We start from the raw sequence: 23,338 nt of genomic DNA on the forward strand, positions 1-23,338 counted from the left end.
AAAATTTCACTTTAAAAAAAAAAATAATAGTTTATTGGAAGTAAAAAAAAAATAATATTTTGTGTTAATTATTTTCATAATAATAATTTCATACATTTTTCCATGAAAAAAGAAATCGTATCACTTAAAAGGTGCGATAAATATTTTTGTGCATAATTTATGCACCTTAACCGAAAACAATCAAAAAAGTAACTTAAACAAAGATTTTGTTAAATTTTGTCGCACAGTGTAATCTGTCTGCGAGATTCCGCAGCAGTTTTCCGTGTGCGAAATAAAATTTCAAAATGGCCCGAATTTCTGCGTTTCCATTTCAATCGATTGTAATTTTCTAACGTGGAAGCTCATGTGAACTATATGAAAGGTATTGGCATCACCTTTAATATGACATAAAGGTGATGCCAATACCTTTCAAACGTATCTGGCAATGCTAGATACGATTATATTTGACTTTACAAGCGAAGCGCAAAATTTGATTGTAAAAACCGGTATGTCATTACCAAACAACCTAATATATATTATCTTTCCTATGCCAGCTAGCTGAAATAGTTATCCGATTTTGATCAAATTTAATTCGCAATTCGATAGTATGTAGTTAAAAATGCCATCTGGAAGAAATCAAGTCGATATGATCAAAATCAACGGCATAATATTTTTTTTTCAATCTCTCGATAACTACACAACTTTTGGTAAAGTTTCAGCAAGATAGTTTACCACTTAACACCTAAAAGCCGAAGATCTTTAGTATTAGTTTTCCCGCGGCCACGTTCACGTCCCTACTGCTGATGGAACCTCTGCTAGCCGATTACCACCCTCTGCAGCGTTTGACCGACGTGCGTCTACGGCACCTGCAACACCTGTTGGCGTTCGCACCTCGGCGGTGGTGACGGCGATTGTGGCGGAGATCCGGGTGGTTGCGTTGGTGGTTTCGGTGACCGTGTTTACGGCTGCTTTGCTGACCGTTGGCGACCAGACTTCGATACGAGGTATATCGGTGCCCCACAACGGCAGCGCGGAGTCAAGGAAGCATGGAAGAAACATCCGTCTTTGGACTTAATGGGGCCATGTCCAAGGGAAAGAAACGGGGCGGAATCGAAATCTGGAAGCCGTGGTAAGCCGCGGGCGAAAGGTCGAACGTTAGAGGTCGGACCTTAGGCCCAGAGAGAAGGAAATACCGAGGAAAACGGGACTAAGAGGCCTTTATAAGCAGGGACTTCAGAAGGGATCAATAAGCAATGAGTAGAACAATCAGAGCAAACAGTTAAACTATTGGACCAGCAACAAGGAAACACTCCACGTCAGGATACGCAAGTCTATAAGCAAGATCAAGAAATTCAAACCTTAGTTAAAAAGTCACCGAGTTGAGACTCAGTTAGCTGAGGTCCTGCAGCCAATCCGCGGCCAACTTTGTCCTTGTTCCATTGGAACAGTCGTTTTCCCGGCACGGTGAAACGACGTATATTATCTGATATCAGTCTCCGGTGGTTTCTGACAGCGCACGTCCTTGATCATCATTCTCTTTATTTCTTGTACTTCCGAACTTGTAAGTACGCTCTTGCAGTACATTGACTCTTGGCAGAGTGGTAAGAATCAGTAATAATTATATTGTCCGTAAAAATAAAAACTGCCGTAAGTTAAATGAGTCTAAGCAGGCTAAAGGAACTTGTTGGCATTATGACAAGTACGGACAAGTGACGATCCCAGTAGTGGCCTTGGTTTACAGTTTTGTTGTGAAGCTTGATACGAAGTTGCGAACAAGAGGAAATCGTCGAAGCGCCAAGACAAAGGCGGCTTAAAGGTACTGATCACTAGTTTTGGCACAGCTAGAAATAGTTTTGTAAAGATGAAAAAATCTTTTTTCAGCTCTGGTCTCGCACCTTAATAGCTTTGAGCTAAAGCAAAGCAAAACGACTGCTGGTGGAAGGTCTGAAGGTAAAAACCCGCTACTTCAAAGTAACCAACAGAACTCAAAAGTCGCTAGAATCGACAATCTTCTGCTGCTTCTCTTGCTTAGCACGTTCCACGAAGAAAATGGCGGCCGTTTATTCCTTTCCAAAGCTCAGCTCGGTGAGGGACACATCATCCAAGATGATGTTAAAGTCACGGGCACGCTCCACCAACTCTTTGCGGATCAACAGGGGGACCTGCTGACGCTGGGTAATCAGCTGCGAGGCGTTGAACTTGGCAATCACACTCTTCAGCACCTCGTTACAGATCGAGGGCAGCACCTTCTCGTCGTAGTCCACTCCCAGTTGTTTGTGCAGGTAGGGCAGGTTCAAGGAATCGGGGCTAAACAGCACTCGAAGCGAAATGTTGATCATCTGCAGATCCTTGGAGCTAGTGGGCGAGGATATTTTGCGGGGACGCGAGCGAATGTCATAGATGATGGGGTACTGGAACCAGGGAATGCGCACATGCAGACCCTTGGAGTAAATATCGCTCTGGATTCCGAGACGGCTAAAGATGATGGAGCGGTAACCACCCTCAACGGTGTACAAGGACTGGCTAACACCATAGGCAGCAGCTCCCACCGCAGTCATATGTATTAAACTGGCTATCTCTGAAATGATCTTTTTAACTTCCTCACACATACCTTTTACGTCCGATCTTACAAACTATTTAAGACACCTATCCACCATCGGTTCTTTGTCCGAAAAGGTTCAGTTAGTATTTCTTGGTGATTGGTACTTCAAATACCTTTATGTCAGGCAAACCAAGTTTGGAACTCAAAGCATCGATTACTTAACTTGTCTCATTTTACCAAATAAATTAGTTCTCGGTCGAACTTCTTTTTTATCTTGCTCCTTTTCGCCTTCATTCTCGTTTAACTCTTTGACCCTTTCTTGACAATATTTGGATCTTGGATCTTAAGTTATCCCAGCACAGGTCACTACGGGTGAGGTTTATCAATGATCTTCCGTTATTCATTGCGCATTCTCGCGTATGTTGAATTGTATATGCAATATAATGAATATTCCCGCCATTCCGAAGATTATATACCCTTGCAGTCATCAAATATCTCGGTCAAAATTCATAAAGGCTAAACAACATCGAAGCATATTTTCGACTATTGTTCTTATGGCAGCTATGTGATATAGTTGTCCGATTTTGATAAAATTTAATTCGTAATTCAAGAGTTGGTAAAAAACTTTATTTGCCTAAAATCGTGCTTGTCTGATAAAAAACAACGATGTTTTATTCTATTTTTCTATCTTTCATATGGCAGCTGTATGATAACGTTGTCGGATTCTATTGAAATTATTTTCTCGATTCAAGGGTTATTAAAAAGCTTTATATTTTAAAATTCATGCTCATGGGATTAATAACAACGACGTTATAATTTTTTCCATTATTTATATGTAATATATAGGTATATTTTTTTCGATCGTTCCTATGGCAGCTATACCTATGATAGAGTTAGCCAATTTTGATAAAATTTAATCCGAAATGCAATAATAGATAGGAAACGCCATCTGGAAGAAATCAAGTCGATCTGATCAAAAACAACAGCGGGAAAATTTTTATTTCATTCTCTCGTATGGGAGCTATGCGATCAGGCCCGTTCCGACTTATATAATGTGTGCAATAACTACACAACTTTTGGTAAAGTTTCAGCAGATAACTTTAAAACTGAGAGACTAGTTTGAAGAGAAACGGGCAGACGGACAGACAGACAGACAGGCGGACAGACGTATTTCGATTCAGATGGTGATGCTGATTAAGAATATTGAATATATACTTTATGGGGTCTGAGGTGTTTCCTTCACTATGTTGCAAACTTCTGACTAACATTATAATACCCTTTTTTTTGCTCTGGATATTTTATTTTCATTCTGTCGTATAGGAGCTATTCGTTATAGTCGCCTGATTAGGCCCGTTCCGAAATATTTACTGCGTGAAATAACAACACAACTTTTATTGAAGTTTCAGCAAGATACTATTCATTTTATGGAAGCTATTCGATGCAGTCCGATTCTATTATTCGTGCTGCGTTGCAAACTCCTGACTGAAACTATAATACCTCGTGCAGGGGTATAAAAATATTGGTTAATTTGATTAAAATGCGTTAAATGTTGGATATTTTAAAAGTTTAAAATAATTTAAACATACCATAGTTAGTGTCATTTTGTCTATTTCTTGCTTGTCCTTTGTTTTATGCTGTCGAAATGGAGAATGACCTTTCAACAGTTTATATAACATGCATCCGAAACTGAACCAATCAGCACAAGAATCATACGACGTTCCTTTAGATAACACTTCTGGCGCCATATATCCGTGGGTTCCGACTGAAGCATGCGGTTTTTTTCTTGAAAAGTCGCAAGCTAATCCCAAATCAGAAATTCTTATATGTCCATTTTCATCAAGCAAAATGTTGGCCGGTTTTAAATCACGGTACACAATGCTTCGTTTATGCATATGTTCTAAGCCCAAAATCACCTAATATTTAAAAATTGTTAGATTAAAATTAGGTATTTTAAAAAATGCTTACCTCAGCTGCATAAAATTTCATTTCGTCTTCTGAGAAAATTCCATGTTGAGATAAATGATAATGAAGGTCACCACCATTCATAAGGTCTAGTATAAAACAGAGCTTATCTGGTGTATGAAAGGCGTATGTCATGCAAACTATAAACGGACAATCAATCTAAAAAAAAGTGTACAATTATAAAACTACGATTGAGTACATGAGAACAACCTTACTCCAGTGCTAACTGCTTGCAACATGTTTCGTTCATTTAATGCCAGCATTTCCCCTTGTTTCATTTTAATTCGTTTTTTGTCTAAACATTTCATAGCATACATTTTTCCTGTGTCTGCTTTCCGACATCCATACACTTCTCCAAACCCCCCTCGTCCAATTATCCTATGTACGCTGAAATCATTCATGGTCAGCTGAAAAAGTTCAATTATAATAATTACTTTATATTTTATGCCAATACAACCATTTTTATGTACCATAATATATGTTAACGATTTAAAAAAGTTGAATGTTGCACACGCCAATTCTTTTTTAAGGTCGTATCTACTTGATACGTTCATTCATCACAAATGTCCAAAATATACATTAATGCTAAACAACACCGAAGCTACAACGAGTTTTCTATTAGTTTTCTATATTTCAGCGATTGTTTCTATGACACTATATGATATAGTTGTCAGATTTTCATACATTTTTATTTTGTTATTAAGGAGTCGTAAGAAAACTCTGTACTCCAATTCATATTTTTTAATATATGAATTCATATATTTTATATAGATTTTTAAATTTTTCCAATGGCAGTTACATGGTTTATAGTAATAGTCAGATTTTTATCAAATTTTTTAAAAATTTATGTCGCAATAATTACGTTGCCCTTCTTTTTTCGATCTCTTCTATGGGAGCTACGGGAGTACTGCAATAACTACACAACTTTAGGTAAATTATCATCGAGATAGCTTTAAAACTGAAAGAAACCTTTATGTAAAGGTTTATAATTTTTTTTATTTCTAAAAGAACAATTTATTGAGAATATTGTGTACAAATTTTGAGTCAATTAGAGTCAAACCAACGGAGTTGCAGCGTTTTAAAAGACCAAATTTGGACGTGTTTGGACGTATAAAAATACTTTAAGTATCGGAAGAGACTTTACCAAAATTTGTGTAATTGATGCACGCAGTATATGATTCGGAACGGGTAGGGTCGGACGACTATACCGGGTAGCTCGCCTCATGATTTTCATCATATCGCCTTGATTTCTTCCAGATGGTATTTTTTAACTATTTCGAATTAAATTTTATCAAAATCTGATAACTATATTATACAGCTGCCATAGGAAAGATCGAAAAAATATATATAAAAATAATGGCAATAATTAAGAACATCGAGTTTTTTAACAATCCTTGAATCGTGAAAAAATTTCATTAGAATCGATTAACTACATCAATGATCGAAAAATCTTATAAAAATAACGGAAACGAACGGGAAAAAAAATAATAACATTGTTGTTTTGAGCAATCGCCGGAAAAATAGAAACTCAATAGAAAAACGTAATAGATTCGATGTTGTTTAGCCTTTATGTATTTTGTTCGACATATTTGATGACTGCAATGGGATATAAGCTTCGACTCGTCAAAGCTAGCATTCTTTCTGACTAATTTTATTTTGTATAAATTCGTTAAACTACTTATCTCTAGACCCACACACGTATCTTTGAAGATGTGCTACACCCTGTTACAGGAGGTCGAATTATTGTTTTGGCCATTTCAAGTGTACAGATATTAGGTTGCTTTTTGCTCTTTAATCAATGCTTTTAAAAGCCCTCTTCCTTTGCGAAGAATTCGGACAGCCACTTTTAGTCAGAGCTCGCAAGTAACAGTCGACCGTTTTTCATCTAGTGCTCTCGGTGCGAGCACAACCGAAAAAGTTCATACTGTCTCGCTCTCGCTCTGAGCAAGAGCCCCTTGCTGTCATCATTTGTGTTTTCTGTTGAGCACTTTTCGTTGAGCTCTTTGCATTTCGGTCTTTCAATGAGCAGTGCGTAAGGAGCAGATCGAGAAACGCTCGCACAATGAGAGTCACCAAAAGACCAAAAGACTGCACTGCACTCCAATACATAAATTAACCAAATCCTTTGTGGTTGGGTTAAAAAAAAGCTAACAACCAATATGCCACCCTTGTAATTAAATAACGCACGAGTAGGTTAAATTAATTAAAGTATGTTTATTTTGGAGTTGCAACCTTTATGTTTTTTCGTTTTTGATATGCGCGGACAATGTATGAGTTGGTGTTTGATCTGAGGCGAGATAAGCCGACAGCGCGGCTTCTTTATACCATCGTTCTCACGAGTAGAGATAACATAGATAACATAGTTAAGAGAAGCTTGAAGAGCGGATTCGAAATATGACTGCAGCGGAACACCTATGCGCACCAAGTTAGGTGCTGGCGGTCTGCTCCGAACATACTCCCCCGTTGGAAGGGATACATTTCCAACTATATGGAATTCGATGAGCAGAACAGTTTGGAGGTGGCATCAACAGGAGGCCCGTAGCTGTACGTAGCTACTCTGACGATGCCCAAGCGGCCATGTTAGAGATGGTATGTGGTCCTCCTTCAAAAATTCGATGCCTCCGATCGCAGTCTTCAGCCAACGAAACTGGCTTTCCTGATGAGAAGTCCTCAGCATTCGAAGATCGCTTTCCTATGGAAGTAACAGTTAAACAATCAGTAGGATCCTGGACAATGACAGGTGAAATAGATCTTTGATTTGGCAGCTTTGTCATCCTTCCAGAAACGATCCAACCAAGCTTGGTGTTCTGAAGAGTTGGCAAGTTGCTATCCAAATGCATTTGCCCCATGGCAATTATTTCGAAAAATAGACCAGCTCCAATTAGCAGGTCAATATGTTGCGATTTATCGAAGTGAGGATCAGCGAGCGAAATATCCTTTGGAATCCTCCATCCTGTTGCATCTATGTCGAAGTGAGGTTGATAGTCAGTGATACTTGGCGTCACAACTGCTGTGAATGAAGCACGATAGCTTGCATGATGCTGAAGGCTTCGGGGTCATATGCAATAATGAATTATGCTTCCTGCGACAATGCCTGCAATGAGATGCCTTGCATTGCTGTAGTTGATGCCCCTTGCGCAAGCAGTTTAGGCAAAGGTGCATCTTCTTTGCTTCTCGAAATCGAAGGTTCGAACTCAAATTCAAAAACCGGGAGCACTTCGGCAAATGATGGTCCCTACCATTGCAAAATAGGCATACCATGGGATTTGAGTTGCTAGCAGAAGCGAAAAGTACATTCGAATAATGTCTATGCAAGTTTTTTCCCACCTGCTGGCCTGGTGTTTGAGTTACCAAGGCTAGATCCAAATTTTCCATCATCCTACACCTCTTCTCCAAAAACGACTCCATGGCAGTCCATGTTGGAGGCTCAGCAATGGGCAAGACCTCTTCCCATTTTTCCAGCGTCCTCTGATCCAGCTTGTGAGCGACGATGTGAATCAAAAGTCCATCCAAAATTTGCTCCGTAGTAGCCAGGGTTCGGATTGCTCGAAGATGAGAATTCAGTGAATCGCTGAGCTCCCGTAGACCCTTGGCAGATCCCTTCTCGACACCCTTCAACCCAAATATAGCCTTTACGTGTGCCTGGAAATGTAAGATTTTATTATCGAATCGATTTAAGAGTAAATTCAAAGCCTTCTGGTAATTTGCATTTGACGGTTCGAGCGAGCGTATGGTTTCCAAAGCCACGCCGCCTAAACTAGACCGCAAATACTGAAGTTTTTCGATATCAGCTAGCTCTTCGTTATTTCCAATGACCGTATTGAAGGTGGCGAAAAAGTCCGGCCAATCTGAGTAGGATCCATAAAAACGAGCTAGCTCCAGAGCTGGTAATCGAGGCTTTCTGGGCCGAAAAGAAAATTCTGCGTTATTCGTCATGTCCAAATATGTTGAATTGGAAGCTGTGGCACCAGCAAATTGCAATTTGCGTTGGGTCGCTAAGCATTGATTTAGCTTAGCCTCCACATCCATGACGACTTCCGAAAACTCCATCCTTGTGTCACCCGTCATCTCGGCAAAGTCCAGCCTCTCCAGAGCTGTCTGGGCAGAATCAAAGGCCAAGTTTTGTGCCTCGATCCATTTCAACCGCGCGAGAATATCGGCTTCATCAAACTGGCTAATATTTTTGTCCACTAAATAATTTTTTAGCGCGTTGGTTTGCCGTAAAATGGATTGAACTTTGGCCCGAAAGAATTCTATTTCACTTGGTCCATTTTGAGGCTGACTTTCGCTCACAGAATTTTGCATTTTAGTTAATCACAAAAAAATAAAAAGCAAAAAGTAATTTCTTATAGAGTTTGCTTTGCACACAACACCCTGTGGTTTAAAGCGCGAAAATTTACAGCACCAAGCGTCACCGAAAGGTTAGGGAACTTTGTTTTGTTGTTGTTATTTGTTCACAGTTTTTGCCCGATTAGCAAAAGCGAAAGAACAGATCGAAATGCACAAAATCAAACGCCCGGCTAAATGCACTTTGTATGCGCGTTTGTGTGTTTATGACCGAATGCCCGCAAACGACGACAAATGGCAAAATGTTTAAGCGAAATTAAAACGAACGAAAACTGAGTTGCAGACTCCGATTTAAACGAAATTTACGTGAACGAATATCACGTCGGGGTCACCAAAATGTTTATGGGGAAGACAACCAATATGCCACCCTTGTAATTAAATAACGCACGAGTAGGTTAAATTAATTAAAGTATGTTTATTTTGGAGTTGCAACCTTTATGTTTTTTCGTTTTTGATATGCGCGGACAATGTATGCGAGATGAGTTGGTGTTTGATCTGAGGCGAGATAAGCCGACAGCGCGGCTTCTTTATACCATCGTTCTCACGAGTAGAGATAACATAGATAACATAGTTAAGAGAAGCTTGAAGAGCGGATTCGAAATATGACTGCAGCGGAACACCTATGCGCACCAAGTTAGGTGCTGGCGGTCGGCTCCGAACAGCTTTATTGAGGTCTAAAAATGAACTAACTTATAACAATGGTAAGACTTAAGAATGAAGACTCGCTGCCACCGCTGCTGCTGCCGTCGCTGCTGCTGTTGGTGCCGCTGTTGGTGCCGCTGCTGCCGCTGTTGCTGTCGTCGCTGCTGCCGATCCCTTGTTGGTGATGGTTGCGCAAGTGTCCCACGATCGATGTTCTGCTGACCCAGGGCACGTGGCGGATATGCTGAGCTTTCTTCCGTTAATATTGGCTGTTAATGATGGTTGCGCAAGTATCCCACGATTAGGGTTCTGCTGACCGATGGCATGTGACGGATGTGTTGCAGACTTTGCGGAATTGGCTAGGTGCATTTCTGGTGTTAATGCACTTAGCCGCATTTCGAGGTCAGCGCTGTTGTTAAGTTTGGCTGAGTGCATTTCTGGTGTTAATGCCCTTAGCCACATTTTGATGTCAGCATTGTTGTTAACTCCTCCCCCTTTAAGCGCGGACGTCCTCGGACGCAATGTAGAAGCGTTTTCGCGTTCCATTGCTTGGTGTTTCGCCTTTCTGTACTTCTGGACCCTCTTGTGCCTCTGTGTTGGATTTGAACTTCCATGCCAATATAGCCAGTATAGCGAATGTTATTACCAAGATGCCGGAGAGTCCGAAACTGATGGAGTTTGCCTTGAAGTTATCGGTTCTTAGCATATCCAATTTTCGAGTGTTATTGATGTTGATTTCTTTCAGCATTTGTAGTGAAAGGACTTCTTCCGTTAACGTCTTTTCGGCCATTAATTGAAAAAGCGGAGGGGTTGCTTCTGCGTATTTTGCCTCTATTGCCTGATATTTGTCTTCACCAACGTATACTGTAGAGTTTTGGAACTGTATTAGGTAGGTTCCATCCAGCTCCATTTCTTCTTTATCGATTTTGATATTGCCTTTAAAGCTATTGAGAAGGATAGTGCCAGTCACTATCTCCTGATGGCTTGGTATGTGTTGATTGTTGATGGCTTTGCAGTGTGGTTTTGCGTTCTGAAGAAGACTATTAATGATGACTACGATTAATGATATTATTTTTATTACAAATTGTCTTATCGCTAAATGTTTCACATTCTTGTATTATAGCGTATATGGTTTTGTTACACATTATTATATTTTCATATTTGACGTCATTTATGATATATGATAATATGATTGAGTTTACAGTATTAGTTTTTGCCCAGCTTATTGCATTTATAAGATTGTTCAGATCATTTTTAAATAGTTTAAGTCTATACTTTAATATTGATACAAAATTTTCTTTAATATCTTTGTCGTCTAGAGTGTGTTTTAATATTGCGTTCGTTACACGACTTATTTCATTTATTCCTGTAGTTAATTTTTTATTGATTATTACTTGTCGATTATTATTTTCCAATTGTTCGTTCAATTTTGCTATTAGATTTTCATGATCATTTCTGTCCGGTGTACCGGCCAGCCATTTCCATGCTGTTCCTAAAGCATTGATGGATCTAACTTTTCTGTTGCTCGGTCTTAGCCTACGTAAATCATTTTTAATTATATTTAATTCATATTCTAGATATGGAAATAATTGGTGTGAATGGCTAACATTCTTTAATGATTCCTCTAATTTTGAGGTCATTTCTTCGTATTCTTTTATATCAAAAACATGGATTATTCTGAATGTGCTTTCCTGTATTGCGGCGATTCCAGTTTTTATTGGGATTAATTGTGAGTGTGAGTAGTCTAATACGGTTGCCAATCCGTAGCATAGTGGCAAAAAGAACCTGTGGAAAAAATTACGTTTTTATATTATTTTTGTGGACAATTCTTCCTGATTGTGTTTTTACTGTTGTGTTGTTATCTTTTGCTACTATTTCTTTTCGATATCTAGGAGTTATTTTGGAACCTAGTTTTTTGTCAATTTAAATGTATATTGTATCGCCTTCCTCGTATTTTCTTATAGGGTCTCGCTTTTGATTGTGATAAGTGAGATCTTCTTCCTGTTTTTTGCTGATACTATTGCTAATCTGATTTCTGAGACGTTCGAGTTCTATAGGGTTGGAATTAAATTGATTACCAAAGAATATTTCTATGGGTTTCTTTTTCAAAGTTGAGTGAATTGAATGGTTATATTCTTTCACCGCTTTGAAAATCAAGTCTTCGAAAGTGGCTGTAGCTTCGTCTCGTTTGAGACATCTTAAAATTTCGGACATTGTTGAATGAAATCTTTCTATTTGACCATTGCTTGTGGAAGCATACGGTGGTGTCGTGAAGACTTCCACTTTTAGTTGTTCCTTTAATAGGAACTTGATTGACGCTGCGTTTAGAGCTTTTTCGTTGTCCATGACAACTAGCTTTGGCATACCGAATGCCATCATTACCTCCCGTAGGGCAGTTTTCAGATCTTCGGCAGCTTTTTTACTACTTTTATCTGAGCATATTTTGAAAATTTATCTATGGCAATAAGTACTAAAGTCTTCTGTGTAGTATATAGATCTATATGAATGATTTCTCCCGGGTAGGTGGGTATTGGAGTTGGTTGAATTTCTCCGTGTTGGGGATGCCTGTCATACTTAGAAAGTTTGCAAGTTTCGCATTGTTTTGCAATAGCCATTACTTTCTTTGCCAAACCAGGGAAAAAAAATTTGCTGAGGATTTGGATTTCGTTTTCAATAGGGTTTCTATGAGCACGAACATGCTCTTTAGTGATGATCTCGTTCTGGTCAGATTCTAGAGGAATATCCTCTTCTTGGATTTGAGTATATCTTACTTTATAAGTACCGAAATGAAGAGGGTAAATATTTTGGATTTTTCCCATTATTCTTTCGGAGGTAAGTAAACCGTTTACAATTTTTGGGTCAAGTCTTTCTTTTAGGATTTGTATGAGGTCTTCTTCAGAGTATTCACTCTTCTTGACAGTACAGGGTTGCCCATATTCGACGGACCCATCTGACGACGCCATAACTTTTGACAGAGATGCCAGATCGCTTAATGACATACCGCGTTTGAAGCGTCAGTCCAAGCAGATTTTTACCATGGAACAATACACGCCACGCGAGCGCTCTGAAATAGTTGAAATTTACATTCAACAGAAAAAGTCAATTGTGAAACCTCAAGAAATTGTTTCCGGGCCGTTTGATGTCAAAAAGTGGTGATTTGGACTGGCCACCGCGTTCGCCCGATTTGACGCCGCCTGACTTCTTCTTGTGGGGATATTTGAAGTCAAAGGTTTTCGTTAACAAGCCAAGGACCCTAGAAGAGCTCAAGGATAACATTCGTGAAGAAATAGCCGCTATTCCGGCCGAAATGTTGGCGAAAACGATGGAAAATGCTGCAAAAAGGGCACAATACGCCATCAACGCCAGAGGCGGCCATTTGAAAGATATCATATTCAAAAATTGATGTAAACAAATCTACTTGGAACAAATTAAATGATTAAGATTGCCAACCGCCAAATTTTTATTTTTTTCTTTGATTTAAAAAAAAAACACATGGGTCCGTCGAATATGGGCAACCCTGTATGTCGATGATACTGTGGGAAGGGTAATTCGAATTCGTAAGATTCTTTGTCTGAAGTCAGTAATAATAATTGATTCTTGAAAACGTTGATTGGAACACTAACACAGGGTATCAGATTGTGCGAGGAATTCTCTTCACTATGAACTGAGGCTGTGGTGCTATTTATTTGAACACCTGGAGGATTTCTAGATAGTGCATCTGCTACTACGTTAGAAGTTCCAGGCTTATAACGAAGTTCATGATTGTATTCTTCGAGGTAGCTTTTCCACCTTTTGAGTTTACCATTATGATTCTTGTTGCTTAACGCAAAAGTTAATGGCTGATGATCGGTGAATATAATAACTTTGGAAGTACCGTAAAGTAAAATAAAAGTAATTGGTCTGCCGTTTTGTTCAAGAACCGCGCCTATTGCGTAGTTTGAAGCATCTGTTGTGAGCTGGAATTCTTTCGTGAAGTCTGGGTATGCAAGTATAACATCTTGCGAAACTAAAGTATTCTTAATTTTTTCAAATGCGTTTTTACAATTCTGATCGAAGACTATATTTACTTTATGAGAGATATTTTTTGAGGAACGACCATTTTCTCCCCTGAGTAGGTTTGTGAGTGGCTTTGCTAATTTCGCGTAGTCGCGGATGAAGCGTCTGTAATAACTTGATAACCCTAGAAAGGATCTCAAATCCTTTAAGGTCTTTGGTAACGGAAAATTATTGATGGCTTTGACTTTTTCCTTATTGGTTTTTACACCATTATTAGAAATAGTAAAGCCGAGGAAATCGACTTCTTCTCTGAAAAACTCGCACTTATCGATTTGTACTTTCATATTGGCTAATGCGAGAGTGGAGAATACTTTATCCAGGTCCTAGATGTGTTCGGCTTCCGATTTGCTAAAAATTATTATATCGTCGATATAGACATAGCATCTCGTTCCAATATGTTCCCGTAGGATATCATCGAGAGCTCTTTGGAAAATCGATGGCGAATTCTTTAAGCCAAACGGTAGTCTGGTGAATTCGAACTTTCCGCCATTTACCGAGAACGCTGTTTTCTCTATGTCCCTCGCATTAAGTTGGATCTGGTTAAACCCGCTTTTCAGATCGAGCACTGTGAAATATTTATTCCTACCCAATTGGGCGATGATTTCGCCAATCTCTGGAATTTGGTATCGATCTGAAATTGTTATAGCATTAAGTTTTCTGTAATCTATAACAAGTCTGTATTTCTTTTCACCAGATGCATCTGTTTTTTTGGGTACTATCCATACCGGGGCATTATAAGGTGACCGTGAAGGTCTTATTATGCCATCATCGAGTAACTGATTAATTTGTTTCTCGACCTCTGGTCTTAAGGAGGCTGGGTATGGATAATGTTTGCTATGAGCTGGTAAATCTGTGTTTGTTCTAATTTGCCCTTGTACGGCAGTGGTGTATGTTAATTTTTCGTCTGGTTCTGTAAATAGATCTGAATGTTTTTTTACTATTTGATTGAGCACGTCTTTCTGAGATACTGTCATGTGCTCTGTTCGAATTTTAATGTGGTTTACTGTCTGGGTCGCCATTTGTTTTATTTTTACCCTATGATTACCATTTACGATGAGAATATCGTTTTTTACATCGATTACCGCATCGAGATTTTTAAGTGTATCGTTACCCAAGATGCCATGAAATGTTTTAAGGGTAGGTAATAAGAAGAATTTAATTGGATGATCGGGACGATTGAGTAAACTAAGGTGAGTGTGGTGGGTAACCTTTGTTTGCCCTCCGACAGAATTTGCAGAAAATGGCTTCTCATTTGGTTTCGATTTCTTTACTAAATTTGGCTGGATGTAATTTTGATTAGAGCCTGTGTCAACTAGAATTTTGAACATTTTTCCGTCCCTCGTAGCACAATCAAAGTAGGGTAACGAGGAACTATTTAATCTAAAAAATGAATATCAGAAGTATCGACTGGCTCTAAAGAATGCCCTTCCTTGGTCTGATCGTCCTCTTCATATGGATTAATTGCTCCATTCTGTTCCCAAGCTTCATAATAATCTTGTTCGGAGTTTTCTTCAGTATATGGGGACACATAGTCATTATCCGCGTATTGTTCGGCTTCTCCAGTGGATACATGGAATTGCCTTTGGTGTTTGAGAGGCCGGTTTGCCTGTGACTGCGGCGGTGGTCGTTTGCCCGCGGGGTTATTGTTTGGACGATTCATATAATTTATACGATTCGACCGAATGGAAGGATCTACATCCATTGGTACTGGTTTAGGCTCTGGCTTTGGTCCAGTTGGCCGAAGAGGTGGAACCTGGCTGGTGGCGTGAAATGGACGTGGGGTCTGGTATGAACCTTGTCCCATTTGTGGTTGCTGCCTATATGGTTGATACAAATGTGGTGGAGTAGGCTGACTCATGGTGGGCTTGTCATTTGGATGATAATAGAGTCTAGGTTCGAAGTTCTTCCACTGGTTTTGACTACTATTAGATATTTTAGTGCTTATTGGTAAAGATTGTCTTGGTGGTAGACTTGGGGGTGGTTGCCTATATCTGGGAGCAAACATGTTTCTATGTTCTTGATTTTCGAGTAATGTGCAGAGATGCAAGGCGTGACTTAAATCTCTTGGTTCTTTAATGCCAAGATGTCTTGGTAAATCACCGTTGAGACCCCTCACAAAGATATCTAGAGCTTTTCCGCGATAGACGCTTGTTAGCGCTCTAATTGCTTCCGGAGACTCCTCCGCTGCTCCGATCTGATTAGGATGATTGTGATAAACTGCCTGATAAAATTCGTGTATGGTCAAATATCCCTGCTTCAATGAAGACATCTGATACTCAAGAGTCTTCAAGTCTCTTTTGTCTGCGTAATGTGCTGTAAGGCACTTTGAAATGGCCTTCCGGTTTAGTGGGGTATTATAAGATTCGAGGACTGTTTCGGCTTCGCCGACTACTTTGGTTCGAATGGCAAGGGTAAGCAGATAAAATCTATGTGAACTTTCTTGTCTCTCGAACATGCCTACTATTCCATCAACATTCTTTTTCCAGGAGTTAAACATTGCTCTATCTCCCGAGAATTCTTTGATTAGTTTACAGACGTCTGGAACTTTGTTTTGGTCAGTGCCTACTATCGGACTCACATATGGTATGTCGTTCAAATGATCATGGCCATAAGATGTTGATTCTGACGGAAGTACTTCTTTAATTAATGAAAGTATAACTTCTCTAAGCTGTGGACTAGCTATTGGGGTGCTGGTGGCGGTTGGTTCGCTTCTTCCTGGTCGGGAGCTACCGGCTAAGTCAAGGTTAGACATGGCTGCAGTTAAAGTATCCGGCATTATTTATTAGATAAGGATTCTTAATTCGGACGATAAGTAACACTTGTTAATTCTTTCACGGACCACTTTCTGAGAGATAAATTTAAGTTTCAAGTTGATATTCGAACAGCAAAATTGTCAGTGATAAATAGTATATTAGAGAAGTTTAGAGTTTTTCTAATATTTAAAAAAATTTTATAATTGTGGTTAAGTTTCCTTATGAATTTTTTCTGAATATTTTAAATTTGTTTTAAAACCAGTGGCTGGTTTGTTCCTTCTATCCAAGAGGGTCCCGTAGGAATCGTAGGATTGGAATGTGTTATACTGTGTTTGCAGTGTTTTTTCTTTGTTTGTTATAGCTTTACTTTTTTTTTACATCGATTTGCTTTCATTTTCTATGTTTGTATGATTTTTCTCTTGCTTTTAATGGGCTTTGTATCACTTAAGGGGCACAACTAGTGTGACGGCCTAAAAAAATGGTGATTTTTGGGAATTTTTATAAAAAAAACTACTTGATCAATTCTTTTCAAATTTTCAGAATATATTTATACATGTTTGAAGAATATACAGTAAAATTTTTAAAGAAAAAAATTAAATATTTTTTAAGCTAGAGCCGATCTCCAACGGCGCTAAAAAAAAAGTGCCCCAACTGCTGCAGTGATTCCGGCCTTCTCCGTGGATGAAATCAAAAAATGAAAAATTCTAGTTAAACTAGATGATATTGTCCATACAATGACCTACGATAAATAAAAAATATCAAAAATTGACAAAATGGTGGCGTTTAAAAAAAAAAAATTTTACCCAAAATTTTAATTGTTTTTGGCCTGCCAAAATTCGATTTTTGATCGGATCAAAAAACCGATAGGTCATTGTAGGGAAGACTATATATAGAACATCTAAAAAAAATTTGATGGTGATCGGATCATTAGTTTTTGAGTTATCACTGCAGCAAATTCGGAAAATGCAGTTTCGAGAAAAACGCGTTTAAAGATAAAATGATCGTATTCACGTATCCCAACTCCCACATCTTGGAGTTATCAATGCCAGACCCCACCACCACCGGCTTCTATGGGAGACGCACCAACAACAAGCAGTGCTTCAATTTCTGCTACCTCAGCAAAAGTAAAGACAACAACTATAGCAACGACCAATATTGCGAAAACGGTGTCAACGGCTCCATCGTACCGTAAGCTTTGATAAGCAACAAGCGGTTCCGGCCATACAAACCGGTATGGATGGCTACATCCAGATAAAGCGTAAGCTTAGTTCGCAAAACACGGTTGGTAACAAACCAAAGATCAACCGTACACACCAAACCAAAGAAAAAACCAGGATTTCCAACAACAGAAACAGATTTTACCTCTTAGCAGATGGTGAGAGCCAAGCTGAGCCGGAGCAAGTGACTCACAAGAAACCAAAGCCCCCACTTATTTATATTAGGTCATTGTAGGGAAGACTATATATAGAACATCTAAAAAAAATTTGATGGTGATCGGATCATTAGTTTTTGAGTTATCACTGCAGCAAATTCGGAAAATGCAGTTTCGAGAAAAACGCGTTTAAAGATAAAATGATCGTATTCACTGCTATACGAGCGGCTGCTCTTAAAAATGCTATAACTCAAAAACTATTTAAGATATCGATTTGAAATTTTAATATGTTATTTTTAAAGGTGTAATCTACCGAAATATGAAAGAAAAAAAAAAAGATTTTTTTGAAATGTCACACTAGTTGTGCCCCTTAAATTCTATGCTTACAAATATTGATTCATCCGGCGAATCTGTCCCGCGTCGGTCCTTCGGATGGCTCCTTTTCCTCCAATTGCTATGCGGCGAAGCGGCGGTGCAACGGCTACTGGGGATCCTAAGTGGCACCTTTAGTTTCGCGGTTGTCTGCGAACGGATATTACAGACTTTCTCGGCGGTTACGTTTGGCCAAGCGGAATAGTACAGTTCAATCGCGAGGAACAGATTTTATTCCTTATAAATCGCACTCACGTCGTGGCTTTCATAAAGGCACTTATAGCGAGTTACACTGTGTGGCTATTTTAGGCACTGGTACGCGACGCGAAAAATGTCCTGATTTTTTTTCTATTCCCTTGGTCCCTGTTCGGGCGCCAATTAACCAAATCCTTTGTGTTTGGGTTAAAAAAAAAAGCTAATTGCTTTATTGAGGTCTAAAAATGAAGTAACTTATAACAATGGTAAGACTTAAGAATGAAGACTCGCTGCCACCGCTGCTGCTGCCGTCGCTGCTGCTGTTGGTGCCGCTGCTGCTGCTGTTGCTGTCGTCGCTGCTGCCGATCCCTTGTTTGTGATGGTTGCGCAAGTGTCCCACGATCGATGTTCTGCTGACCCAGGGCACGTGGCGGATATGCTGAGCTTTCTTCCGTTAATATTGGCTGTTAATGATGGTTGCGCAAGTATCCCACGATTAGGGTTCTGCTGACCGATGGCATGTGACGGATGTGTTGCAGACTTTGCAGAGTTTGCGGAATTGGCTGGGTGCATTTCTGGTGTTAATGCACTTAGCCGCATTTCGAGGTCAGCGCTGTTGTTAAGTTTGGCTGAGTGCATTTCTGGTGTTAATGCCCTTAGCCACATTTTGATGTCAGCATTGTTGTTAACTCATATGCAAAAGACCTTTTGCCTCAGTGAAAACGACAAAACGGTCCTGGAGCAACCAGAACAAAACCGAATAGAAAAAAACGGTTTCGGTCTGAGCGCAACCGAACCCATTCACGAACCCATAAATCGGTCGTTCTCTGAGACTTTTCGTAAAGGGTCAGGAAAAGACTGTTATTAGCAGACAACGAGAAACGGTCGACTGTTATTTGCGAGCTCTGCTTTTAGTACTTAGTACAGTTAGTACTTAACTGTCAATGACAACAGACGTGTTTTTATTTCGCTCCGCCGAGCAACTAAAAATACTTCGAAAATATCCGATTTCCATTTCGCGAAAAGTTGCTCAGGGTACGCGTGGGTACTCCTGCTCATGCTGCCTATATTTTATTACTAATATAAGTGATATAATACAGTAAGCTCAAATAAATGAGCGGCGAGCAAAATAATGAGCGTAGAAGCTCCGTAAACCAAAGAAACGCTTTTTATGCTTATTTCTAAACCCGCGATACCGAAGTAGAGAAAACGTCTACAACCCGGCCCTAATGGCCGTCGAAAGCACGAGAGCCCGCTCTATATCACCAGCCCTACTCATCCCAACTCCCACATCTTGGAGTTATCAATGCCAGACCCCACCACCACCGGCTTCTATGGGAGACGCACCAACAACAAGCAGTGCTTCAATTTCTGCTACCTCAGCAAAAGTAAAGACAACAACTATAGCAACGACCAATATTGCGAAAACGGTGTCAACGGCTCCATCGTACCGTAAGCTTTGATAAGCAACAAGCGGTTCCGGCCATACAAACCGGTATGGATGGCTACATCCAGATAAAGCGTAAGCTTAGTTCGCAAAACACGGTTGGTAACAAACCAAAGATCAACCGTACACACCAAACCAAAGAAAAAACCAGGATTTCCAACAACAGAAACAGATTTTACCTCTTAGCAGATGGTGAGAGCCAAGCTGAGCCGGAGCAAGTGACTCACAAGAAACCAAAGCCCCCACTTATTTATATTAGGGAAAAAAGCTCAAACGCCCTGGTCAACAAAACTGTTGCGCTGGTCGGGGACGAAAAATTTCATGTTGTTCCGCTTATTAAAGGGAACATCCACGAAACTAAAGTTCAAACGAAATATAAAAAACACTTCCGAGCTGTGTCCAAATACCTGGAGGAAACAAAAAATAACTTTTACACCTACCACCTTAAAAGCAGTAAAGGGCTACAAATAGTACTAAAAGGAATTGAACTCGACATCACCCCCTCTGAGATACTAGAAGCCCTTAAAGACAAGGGATTCTCTGCTAAGAGTGTTAGCAACATTATCAACAAAAACAAAAAGCCGCAACCACTCTTTAAGGTCGAGCTCGAGCCAGATAGCAAAACCCTAAAGAAAAATGAAGTGCACCCGATCTACAAGCTGCAGTTCTTACTACACCGGAGGAACACAGTGGAAGAACCACACAAACGGAACGGCCCAGTGCAATGCACAAATTGTCAGGAGTTTGGACACACCAGGACATACTGCACACTTCGGTCAGTCTGTGTAATCTGCGGAGATTTCCACAATTCCGCACACTGCCCTGCCAACAAAGAAGACCCCCATACAAAAAAAATGTGGGAGCTGCGGAGAAACCATACGGCAAATTACAGAGTCTGTTTGGTCTATAAGGAGCTGAAGAGTCGCATGTGACGAGCGACAGCTACGCGTCAACAAAGTACACAAAATGTGTATTTTAAATCAAAAACTAGCCAGATCATCTTTCGGTCCGCTAAGTACCACCAACGGCATCTCCTACGCTGGTTCTCTACGAACGGGTATGGAAAATCCACTCCAGCCACACTCAGAAAACGCTCAGCGCGTCCCAGTCCAGCCATAAAGCAATTTGGAACTATGATGTTTACCATGCAACAAAGTATTATGGAGCTCCTGTCATTTATGAAAGCCACCATGCAAACGCTGATCCAAAACCAGAATATGGTAAAGACCAAGGCATTTCATAGCATAAACTTGAAAAACCACAATTCCTGAATGTAAATCACATCGATTCGACGCTGCTGGTTGAAACGCACATGACAAGCATATATATTTTTCATATACGTGGCTATACCTTCTACCGCACAGATCACCTCGATGGTAAAGCCCACGGCGGAAGCGGTAGCCCCTCATATTGGCCAGCAGACCCCAGAAAAATTCCAGATCTAATTGATTTTGCGGTGAAAAAAACATCCCACGCAACCTAATAAGCAACAAGGCCCCACCGGATCTTTCATCAGAGCACTCTCTATTATTGATAACCCTTTTTCAAAGCCCAGAAATAACGGACCGCCCCAACAGGCTGACGTCGCGCAGAACTGACTGGATGAAATACAGGAAGTACGGGAGTTCCCACACCCAGCCCTGGAAGAGGTACTCGTCACAGGAGCCAGTATCTTAACACCACAATAACATAATGTGCAAATAAATTGATAATTGATTTTGCGGTGAAAAAAACATCCCACGCAACCTAATAAGCGACAAGGCCCCACCGGATCTTTCATTAGAGCACTCTCTATTATTGAAAACCCTTTTTCAAAGCCCAGAAATAACGGACCACCCCAACAGGCTGACGTCGCACAGAACTCACTGGATGAAATACAGGAAGTACGGGAGTTCCCACACCCAGCCCTGGAAGAGGTACTCGTCACAGGAGCCAGTATCTTAACACCACAATAACACAATGTGCAAATAAAGAAGTTCAAAACCAACCTGCAAATTGAACAGCTCGTTCTGGAAAAGAGGCGCCTGCGACGGGCGTGGCAAATCAGCAGATCGCCATGCTCAAAGCAACGTCTAAATGAAGCCACCCGCAAACTAAACCGGGTTCTGAAGTAAGATGTCGAAAACGCACAACTGAGATATATCGAGAAACTCTCTCCAACTAGTGCAAAGCATCTTTTGCGGAGGGCTCACCCAAACCTAAGCTCTCCGGTTGAAACCGTCTCCCCGATAAGAAATTCTTAAGGAGGCCGGGCGCGCAGCGACACAGACAGAGCCGAAACATTTGCCTCACATCTCAGGGGCGTCTTCCAACCGAATCACGCCGTAAGTCCTTTTGTTCTACCGGAAAACCAAACTGAAAGCGAATCTACAATACCATCGTTTCGACCGAACGAGATCACCAAAGTCATCCGGAGGTTAAAACCGAAAAAGGCTCCCGGCGGTGACCAAATAACTCCAAAAATTATAATTGAACTTCCAAACTGTGCTATTGAGGTCATCTGTAAACTCTTCAATGGGATCATACGTCTTGGTTACTACACAAAAAAATGGAAAAAGTCAATAATTATAATGATACCGAAGCCCGGAAAAGATCACACGATTCCGTCCTCTTACCGACCAATAAGTCTTTTATCATGCCTGTCCAAACTGTTCGAAAAATGCCTTCTAACACGCATATTACTCATAACATTATCCCAGCCCATCAATTTGGCTTCAGAGAAAAACATGGAACTATCGAGCAAGTAAACAGAATAACATCAAGGCACAGCCTTCGAACATAGAGAATACTGCAGCGCGATATTCCTCGACGTATCCCAAGCATTCGACCGCGTCTGGCTCAACGGTCTTATGCATAAAATCAAAACACACTTTCCCGGGTACACTCATCTATTACTCGAGTCGTATCTCTACAACAGAGTCTTTACAGGGAGGGGCAACATAACAATATCCGAAAACTACAAAATCGAAGCTGGAGTCCCACAAGGAAGCGCACTTGGACCAACTCTATTCGTTCTTTACACAGCGGATATTCCCACGAGCGACCGACTACTAACATCCACCTTCGCTGACGATACTGCGATCCTCAGCCGCTCCAGATGCCCAGTCCGTGCAACATCCTAATTAGCCAATCACCTCACGGTAGTAGAGAAGTGGCTATCCGTCTGGCGTATCAAAATAAACGAACAGAAGTGTAAGCACGTAACGTTTACTCTCAACAGACAAACATGCTCTCCGATCTACTTGAATAGCACACAAATCCCCCAATTCAACGAAGTAACGTATCTCGGCGTCCACCTCGATAGACGCCTAACATGGCGTAGACACATCGAATGCAAGAAACTACATCTAAAACTAAAAGCCAGCAGCCTCCACCGGATTATAAACGCCCGATCACCCATGTGTCTAGACTACAAGGTACTACTCTACAACTCCACTCTTAAACCAATATGGAAGTATGGCTCCCAGCTCTGGGGGAGCGCGAACAAAACTAACATAGACATCATACAGCGCTCTCAAGCAAAGATCCTGAGAACTATCACTGGGGCACCATGGTATATTCGAAACGAAAACATCCACAGGGACCTTGGCATTCTAGCAGTAAAAGATGAAATAGAGAAACAAAAAGCGTCATACAAGGAAAAACTCTCAGCACACCCAAATCCTCTCGCA

General features: G+C 40.4%; 1 protein-coding gene and 1 pseudogene across 5 annotated transcripts in view; both read right to left on the reverse strand.

The window, feature by feature from the left end:
• Positions 1–23,338, reverse strand: part of LOC108101714 (G protein-coupled receptor kinase 1) — a 253,093-nt gene that overhangs the window by 92,324 nt on the left and 137,431 nt on the right. For 2 of the 5 annotated variants that reach the window (XM_043208595.1, XM_043208596.1), the window contains exons 8-10: positions 4,699–4,890; positions 4,487–4,642; positions 4,108–4,434 (exon numbers count right to left, since the gene is read on the reverse strand). The exons of 1 other annotated variant lie outside the window; for it this stretch is intronic. In XM_043208595.1, the coding sequence (XP_043064530.1) occupies positions 4,108–4,434; positions 4,487–4,642; positions 4,699–4,890 (675 nt within the window). Of the gene's footprint in view, positions 1–4,107; positions 4,435–4,486; positions 4,643–4,698; positions 4,891–9,763; positions 10,513–10,685; positions 11,258–23,338 lie in introns of those variants that run through there. 2 more of the 5 variants (XM_043208599.1, XM_043208598.1) reach the window with 2 other exon arrangements.
• Positions 1,965–3,054, reverse strand: LOC108095521 (annotated as a pseudogene).

This window comes from Drosophila ficusphila, unplaced genomic scaffold (assembly GCF_018152265.1).
Source record: "Drosophila ficusphila isolate 14025-0441.05 unplaced genomic scaffold, ASM1815226v1 contig_580, whole genome shotgun sequence".
Classification (NCBI taxonomy): Eukaryota; Metazoa; Arthropoda; class Insecta; order Diptera; family Drosophilidae; genus Drosophila; species Drosophila ficusphila.